We start from the raw sequence: 9,111 nt of genomic DNA on the forward strand, positions 1-9,111 counted from the left end.
AGCCCCGTTTCCATCTATTGGTAAAATTACTTCCCGGCTTTTTCTAGGTTTGGTCCAGATCATTTTTAGATGGGAAGGTTGTTTTCTCTTTCGTTCTCTTTCTTCTATGATGATGCTAAAACTTTTGTAACTAATACAGCTGAATAATGAGGCAAGAAGTGAAGCCGGTTTAGCCACTTGAGAAGAAAATGGGTAAATTTCTTCCCCTGATTTTGAGTCTTAAAGGATTCTCTGAGATTTCCACCAACAGGAAGAAAGGGGTAAACAAAGAAACTTACACTTCATCTGTAGCGCAGTGTGCAGCTCACTTATGCCACGGAGTTCCCTGACCCCATGACCCAGCAAAGACTTTTCAAGTATAAAGGATCCGAGTACAAGAAGCGGGGAAAGGGGTTCTGGCCCCATCTCTACTCAGGGCAGCAAGATCCCTTGAAAGACAAGAGGAGCATCATTGAGCTGGGGGAGTGGTCCGAGCTGGAAGGCTTTCCAATGAGCATGGACTGCTGAAAGCTTTTGGGGGAGAGAAATCCTTTTGCTTGTAAGGGTACGTCAACGCTCCAAACTTAAGCGAACCTGTATTAGGTTGACTTATAACCACTCCAGTAATGACTGCGGTAGATGATGTCCACACTATCCTTCTTGGGTCGGTGGGGTGTGTCCTCACCAGGAGCACTTCCACCGACCTAGGAGGGGCACTGGGGGGAGCTGAGAGCCCGCTCTGCCAACTCCAGCAGCAGCTCTCTCCCAGGAACGGGGCTGCCCTACAAGCTCTGTGTGAATTGCTCCCCATCTAGGCCCCGTTCCCTGCTGGGCTGCCCCCTCCACTCCCTCTTCCCATAAAGAGCGAGGGAGGCCACCTGGAGCTTCTCCTCCCCCGCCCCTCCCCTGCACCATTCCCCTCCCAGTTTGACACCAGTCCATAAATAACTACTCTGAGTGCAGTCTTTAGTTGTGCACCCACTTTACAGTAATTTCATCTTGACCAGTGAATTCTTCCCTGCTGGTCAGAACTGAGTCTAACCCACCTGCCCCCTGGTTCCTTCCTCCACCATCGGAAAGCAGAACTTGTCCCTTCTGGCACAGTGGGTGCTGTTAGGGTGGCCAGGTGCCCGGTTTTCAACCATGAAGTCCAGTGGAAAAGGGGACCTGACAGTGTCTGATCACATCTACTGACCGGACAGCCAAAGTCGAGTTACTGTGGGGGGGGAGCCACTGGGTCATCACTCCCATCAGAGCCGACTCAGCCGGGGCTGCCTCCTACCTGCACTGGGCAGCTGCAGCTCCCAGCCCCGGCTCCACAGACAAGCCCTTCCTGACCTAGGCAGGGAAGGGGGAAAGAGAAGTGGAGGGCGGGTAGACCTTGGAGGAAGAGGTGGAGTCGGAGCAGGGCCTTGGAGGGAAGAGGTGGGGCAGGGATGGGACCTTGGGGGGGAAGAGGCGGAGCAGGGGAGGTTGCAGCACTCCTACTTGAGTGTCCATTTTTAAAATATTACCAAATTGGCAACCCGAGTCGCTAGCTGAGAGGTTGAGAAAATTTTTAGCAAACATAGAAATACCCTTTTTCACAGCAGCGGATTTACTAACTGCCAATAAAGAAATTATGATTTTCATGTTTATAGGAGTAAGGGGATTGTTGGCCCCTTACTGAAACTTAATGGGTTGGCCATTAGTTAGGCCTTCTCCTAACACCAAAAGAAAGGGGAAGGGCCAATGAGAAATGAAGACCCTGAGACTGATGGGGGGTTGGGGGGGACAATGCTGTAGGTCAGCCTGATTGACAGGGCAGGCAGGCCAATGAGGGAGTCAGCATCCAGCGTCCTCTCCTTTGTGTCAGCTGGAGCTGGCTGGGCTACAGCAGAGCAGGAGGGGCTAAGGAGAGAGATATTACTTGCTGTTTAATACATTGTATTTGTTCTTAACTCTGTGCAATGATCAAGGAAGAATCCAGAGTGGAGAGAACACCCCACAATGGGGACAGCTGTCCTGAGTGATCACAAGATTGGGGGTCGAGCGCCTCAGGAGCCCTGGGCCCAGCCTTGGGGTTACGGGGGTCCAGAGTGGAAGCGGGCGGGGAGGGGTCCTCGAGGTCATGCAGGCCTCCGGTTAAAGGACTCAGATCCTTTTGCTAGCCAGTTCCTCTGGGGCTCCGTCGAAGCCAGAAAAGTTCCCCACACTAGGAGGAGTTTTTCCCCTCTTACCTCTGTGCATATTTATTGGTTTCTAGTAAAGTTAATTGGGATTATAGGGGCAAGTGTCAGAGCGGGCACCAGCGAGAGTTGCTGGCCACACTCTGAGGCCACCAAATTTGGTCGTGAAAACCCCTGGGCAAGATGCTCATGATGGTCCCTTGTGCCTTGGAGCCTGTGAGTATAACAGGGGCCGGGCACAGGGATGCTGATCCTTAGTTGAGTTGATCGCTAGGACCCAGGAGCGGCTGGGGGGCGGCTCTGGGGGGAGCGGTCGCGGGGCTCAGGCCCGGCCCAGGAAGTGACTCGCAGCCGCTGCGGGGACTCTGGCTCCCAGGCTCCCGGCGAGATCCCCGAGCCCCGGCGGCTGGTGCTGGGAGCCCGGAGCCCGTGCTGCAGCCGGGAGAGGGGAACCTCCAGCCGGGCCGTTCCCGCTGCTCCCCGGGAGCCTCTCCCAGGGCAGAGCCCCCAGCCCGGCCAGGGCCCCTTCCCGGCCCGGCCCGGCCCCTGCCCCGGGGGGCCCCGCTCGGAGGGAAGGTAAGAGAGACCCCCCCATCCCCCCCTTGCAGCGGCCCCCCCCCAGTCACATCTGTGCTGCAGGGGGAGGAGGATAAAGAGGGGCAGGAGGCGGGTGCAGGGGATGCCGGGGGCAGGCTGGGATGGGGGCAGGGGTGCACTGAAGGGAAGATGGGGCAATGGAGGAGGATCGGGGGCTGTGGGGCTGAGGGGAGCGAGGTCGGGAATGGGGGAAGACGTGAGTGGGGGGCACTGCGAGGGAAAGGGGGGGTGTGGGGAGGCGGGCGGGGCGAGATGCCAAAGCAGCTTCTCCGCCCCATGGGAGACGAGGTGGGAGGGGCGGAGAGAAGCTCTTCTCAGCTTTGGGAGTGATCAGGGGACGAACCCCTCAGGGTGCAGAAGCTACAAGGAAAAAACCCGCCCCCCCCACACACATTCCTCTGAGTGTGTTATTGTCAGCCACCCCTGTGGTGGTGGGGTCTGTGTGCCCTGAGTGTTTGGGGCTGCCCAGGGCCCTGGTCTGATTTCCCTGTAGGGTTCAGATCTCAGCCACACCAGAGTCAGACCGGAGTCACTGGTGGCTCAGGGAGGGGGGTGCGCGGATGGGCCAATGGGATCAGCCTCTTCCTGCCTGTCCCTGGGGGCTGCCGGGGGAGTCCAGGGCAGCTCAATCTTCAGGTGATGCCACCAGAGGCCTCCAGCTATTGGTAAGGGAGAGGGGTTTACACTGCAATTGGGGGGAAATCTCCCAAAGTGGCCCTTTTGATTCTTCCCTTTTTTTAGCATTTGGCTCAGAGATGCTGTTACTGGGAGGGTCTGAAGAGTCTGGGGGTAATCGGGGTGTGACCTGGACAGAAGCCCCTTCTGTAACCTCCCTCTCGCCCCGACAGGCTGAGGAATCAGGTCCACGTTTCACCAAAGATTGGCCAGTCTTCCAGGGGACAGAGAAGGGAAATGGATGTGTTGGAGCCAGCTCAGGTAGGGGATTTTCAGGGAGCTGCTGGGCTGGGGAGGGAGGAGTCAGGGTTTGATAAACCTACTGATTTACTAAGTAGGCCCATTGTGGCAGGGAAAGGGGGAGGGGATATTCCCCCATTTCTCAGGCAGGATATAACCACCTCGGCAGGACTGGGAACATTTTCCAGGCTCCCAGGGCTGGAGCCTGACCCACTTGCCCGGGGCTGCTGTGAAATACGAAGGGAAGCTGTCGGGATTCCTGTCCCTGTCCCCGGCTCAGAGCTCTGCTTCCCGTACCAGTCTGTGGCTGGCAGGCATGTGGGAAATGAGAAGATCCTGGCGTTCTCCGTGTGCTGGGGCGGACAGGGAGCTCTCACCTTCTCCACCCCCTGAAGCCTCCTGGCTGCTCTGAGCAGGGTGTGGGTGGGATTCTGCTACTCTGGCCCTCCCACAGTTTCACGTTTTTTTTTCCTTTCCCATGAGTAGTGGGATTGTGGCTGGGGCAGCAGGTGCTGAGTGGGGGACTCTTGGTGTTTCAGATGCTGGTGACCTTCGAGGAGGTGGCTATTTATTTCACCCAGGGTCAGGGGGCTCTGCTGGACCCCGCTCAGAGAGCCCTCTACAGGGACGTCATGCAGGAGAACTACGAGACGGTGACCTCGCTGGGTAAGGGATTCCCGTCCCCTCACTTATTAGAAGCTGTGGGGTCTACGTGTCTTAATGTGGTCAGGTTCTTCCCTGGTCAGTTCGAGCAGAGGCGAATGGGTTGCATAATGCACAGCTGCCATGTGAGAAATACATGCATTTCGGTGCCCTCTCCACTGGGACACAGGAGTCAAAACCCAATGGACAAGCTAAACCATCCTCACCCCTCCAGCTTTCAAAGGGGCATAAATCCGCATTGTCTTGTCTGTGTTGTTTCTTGGCTGCAGATACAATCTCTGTTCATCTCCCTCCTTGGGAATAGCTCCAGGCATGGGCAGGGCTCTGGGCTCTGCAGGTTTAGAAAGAGGCAGGGGCTTAAGTGCAGATCTGTGTGTGAGTCAGCAAGGCCCCCAGAGCGCACAGATCCTGGGAAGGCCTAGTGAGGGTGTAGTAATAATTCAACTCACCTCCCCAGACAATGTCCTCTGCGCAAGGGGGCTCAGTGACCCTGTTCCCATCCTCTTGGATTCTACGTTCCTCCAGCAGAGCACAGGGACAGGTTCCACTCACGCAATGTCCTTTGTGACAGATCCTCCACCAATGCTCCATGCACCCTGATCCGGACTCATTTCACCTTCTGCACAGGATTTCCCATTCCCAAACCTGAGCTTATCGCCCGGCTGGAAAGAGGGGAAGAGCTGTGGGTGTCCGATCTCCAGGATTTCAAGGACAGAAGGCTTCTGAGATACACCAGCACAGGTGAGGCCTGACAGAGAAACCATCTGGGGAATGAAGGAAAAAGTTGAGAATCCCAAAATATGATGTGAGTAACGCCCTCAGTGCTTCCTCATCTCACCGAGAGCAGGGCTATGGTCAGCAGATATTGCTCACGTCATTCCACCCTTCCCGTCTCTCCTTCCTTGTAAATGTTAGGTTGGGATGTGGCGGCAGAATCCAATTGCTCAGTCTTTGTGTTGGCTTTTCCCTCAGTGCTATTCCTCTTTCTCCCCAGCACAATGACTCCTGTCTGGATTGTGTCTTTCCCAGCAGGTGCTGAGCGAGGGAGTGAGAACAAGGACGGGAATCATCATGAGGAAGTTCCTGAGGAAGTGGAACCACAGGGGACCTTTTTGGGAAGAGCTGAAGGGAATTTTTCCCATTGCTGGAATCAGGGAGAAGCCTGGGGAAATTGGCACAGGTCAGAGAGGCTTCTGATAAACCAACCCAGGAAGAAAGTGGATGAATCTATTAATGGTGGGGGAGGAGACGAGAATCCCAGAGAACAGCAGACAAATCCCAAGGAAGAGACACCCTGGCACTGCTTTGAGTGTGGGAAAGGATTCATTGTGAGATCACAACTTGTTACACATCAGACAGTCCATACGGGAGAGATACCATTTCAATGCTTGGACAGTGGGGAAAGCTTCAATAAGCGCAGAGATCTTAATAACCATGGGAGAAGCCACACTGTAGAGAAGCCCATTCAGTGCGTTAAATGCGGGAAATGTTTCAGTTCAAAGTCAGCACTAAATTCACATGAGAAAAGCCACACAGGAGAGAGACCCCATAAATGTTTGGACTGTGGGAAAAGTTTCAGATGGAGGTCGGTGCTTGTTAATCATCAGGCAATCCACACAGGAGAGAGACCCCATAAGTGCTTGGACTGTGGGAAAAGTTTCAGATGGAGGTCAGAACTTGTTAGACATCAGGCAATCCACACAGGAGCAAGACCCCACAAGTGCTTGCACTGTGGGAAAAGTTTCAAGCGGAAATCAGGCCTTGTTAGTCATCAGGCAATCCACACAGGAGAGAGACCCCATAAATGCTTGGACTGTGGGAAAAGTTTCACAGAGAGGTCAACCCTTGTTAAACATCAGGCAATCCACACAGGAGAAAGACCCCACAAGTGCTTGGACTGTGGGAAAAGTTTCACAGCGAGGTCAAATCTTGCTAAACATCAGGCAATCCACACAGGAGAAAGACCCTATAAGTGCTTGGACTGTGGGAAAAGTTTCACAGCAAGGTCAAACCTTGCTAAACATCAGGCAATCCACACAGGAGAGAGACCCCACAAGTGCTTTTACTGTGGGAAAAGTTTCATACGAAGGTCAACCCTTGTTCAACATCAGGGAATCCACACAGGAAAGAGACCCCATAAGTGCTTGGACTGTGGGAAAAGTTTCAGATGGAGGTCAGATCTTGTTATTCATCAGGCAATCCACACAGGAGCAAGACCCCACAAGTGCTTACACTGTGGGAAAAGTTTCAAGCGGAAATCAGGCCTTGTTAGTCATCAGGCTATCCACACAGGAGAGAGACCGCATAAATGCTTGGACTGTGGGAAAAGTTTCACAGAGAGGTCAACCCTTGTTAAACATCAGGCAATCCACACAGGAGAAAGACCCCACAAGTGCTTGGACTGTGGGAAAAGTTTCACTTGGAAATCATCCCTTGGTTATCATCAGAAAATCCACACAGGAGAGACACCCCATAAGTGCTTGGACTGTGGGAAAAGTTTCACATGGAGGTCAGACCTTGTTAATCATCAGGCAATCCACACAGGAGAAAGACCCCACAAATGCTTGGACTGTGGGAAAAGTTTCACTTGGAAATCAGCTCTTGGTTATCATCAGAAAATCCATACAGGAGAGAGACCCCACAAGTGCTTGGACTGTGGGAAAAGTTTCATAGAGAGGTCATACCTCGTTAAACATGGAAGAATCCACACAAGATGTAAACTTCTGTGACGCATGGCAAGAAAGGGTTAAGCAACTTGTATGTAATTGACTCGGATTCAATTTTTAGAGAGAGATTTTAAATGTGTTTCCACCTTCATGAAGCTAGAGTTTGAAATGTAAACACGTTAAAGACTTGGAAGAGGGGTAACTGTCGTGGTCTATGTTTAGCTATATCTTTTTAGAGGTTAACAATTTATGCAAAGGGTTCCTGTAGTCTGTTAATTCAGAGATTATACCCATCGCCCATGTCACCTGCCCAATTCCAGCTCCCTCTCCTTGAAATCACTGGGGTTAGGGGCGGAAGGATGGAGGGAATGTTTATAGCTGAAATCACCGAAATGTGATTTGCAAGGTTAATATCAGTGAGATCTGTTCCTCTCTCTTGCCCGGACATTTTCTCTGGGGATCCCGCAGACAGAAAGGAGCAGGTGTTACCATCTTGGTTACCTATCCCAATGGTGACTGTCTACACTAGTAATTCTCAAACCGTGTGGCAGGTCCTCCCAATGGAGGCACAGGAATATGTCAAGGGAGGCGTGACCTGTGGCTGGGACTCTTGGAGAAGGAATTGGCCTATCTGGGAGGTGGGGATAAATGCTCAGTGCTTGGACTGTGGGAAAAGTTTCACCTGGAGAGCAGGCCTTTTTAATCATCAGATAATCCACACAGGAGAGAGACCCCAGAAGTGCTTGGACTGTGGGAAAAGTTTCATACAGAGGTCAAACCTTGTTCAACATAAAACAATTCACAAAGGAGAAAGATCCCATAAGTGCTTGGACTGTGGAAAAGTTTCAAGCAGAGATCAGACCTTGTAAAACATCGGGCAGTCCACACAGGAGAGAGACCCCAGAAGTGCTTTGACTGTGGGAAAAGTTTCACAGAGAGGTCAAACCTTGCTAAACATCAGGCAATCCACACAGGAGAGAGACCCCACAAGTGCTCGGACTGTGGGAAAAGGTTCACATGGAGGTCAGACCTTGTTATTCATCAGGCAATCCACACAGAAGAGAAACCCCATAAATGCTTGGTTTGTGGGAAAAGTTTCACTTGGAGATCAACCCTTGGTTATCATCAGATGATCCATACATGCATGTTTTAACTGTATAGATTTAACTAGTTCTGATCTTTCACATCTTTCTCCCTTGTGATCCTTGAAAACCTCCTTGTTCCAGTTAATATACTGATTTTAGTGTTTTGTCTGGAGCTGTGTGTTTTCCTTGAAGTGTTTGGGGGATTTGACTTGAGAGAACAAGGCTGTGACCTAATCCGACCCCTTTGGGGGGAGGGGTATGACCCACTAATTATTGAGTTTGTCCAGCACAGTGAACAGACTGAGCAGTCCAAGATGCAGATTCCCGGGGTGCAAGGCTGGGAGTAGAAAAGTGGCTGATGTTGCTGTGTCATTTAGTAACTTCATGAGTGTCTGGCTAGTCACACTCAGTACAGTGCAGCCAGGAGTGAGTTTGAATGCTAGTGGCTGTGTGTGAGCAGAGCGTGGAGGGGTTTGTTGTTCACACAGCGATGCAGCAGGGTGGATTTGATTTAAATCATGATTTAAATCACTAGTCTGGAAGACTCGATTTTATCATGGTATTCTACAGAAAAGTGCATTCTTGGTTTTTATAATCTTAATAGATCATAGAATCCTAGAATATCAGGGTTGGAAGGGACCTCAGGAGGTCATCTAGTCCAACCCCCTGCTCAAAGCAGGATCAATCCCCAATTAAATCATCACAGCCAGGGCTTTGTCAAGCCTGACCTTAAAAACTTCTAAGGAAGGAGATTCCACCACCTCCCTCGGTAACGCATTCCAGTGTTTCACCACCCTCCTAGTGAAAATGTTTTTCCTAATATCCAACCTAAACCTCCCCCACTGCAACTTGAGACCATTACTCCTTGTCCTGTCATCCGCTACCACTGAGAATCGTCTAGATCCATCCTCTTTGGAACCACCTTTCAGGTAGTTGAAAGCAGCTATCAAATTTCCCCTCATTCTTCTCTTCTGTAGATTAAACAATCCCAGTTCCCTCAGCCTCTCCTCATAACTCATGTGTTCCAGTCCCCTAATG

At 51.8% G+C, this 9,111-nt stretch overlaps 1 protein-coding gene across 1 annotated transcript in view; it reads left to right on the forward strand.

Annotated features, from left to right (window-relative positions):
• Positions 1–8,417, forward strand: part of LOC141998047 (uncharacterized) — a 31,290-nt gene extending 22,873 nt beyond the window's left edge. Inside the window, 8 exon segments of the mRNA XM_074970686.1 lie at positions 2,246–2,477; positions 2,480–2,723; positions 3,593–3,680; positions 4,199–4,325; positions 4,950–5,063; positions 5,352–7,047; positions 7,395–7,828; positions 7,831–8,417. Of these exon segments, the coding sequence (XP_074826787.1) occupies positions 2,246–2,477; positions 2,480–2,723; positions 3,593–3,680; positions 4,199–4,325; positions 4,950–5,063; positions 5,352–7,047; positions 7,395–7,828; positions 7,831–8,141 (3,246 nt within the window). The 3' untranslated portion in view covers positions 8,142–8,417.
• Positions 8,418–9,111: the final 694 nt, after the last annotated feature.

Source organism: Natator depressus, chromosome 14 (assembly GCF_965152275.1).
Source record: "Natator depressus isolate rNatDep1 chromosome 14, rNatDep2.hap1, whole genome shotgun sequence".
NCBI classification, from domain to species: domain Eukaryota; kingdom Metazoa; phylum Chordata; order Testudines; family Cheloniidae; genus Natator; species Natator depressus.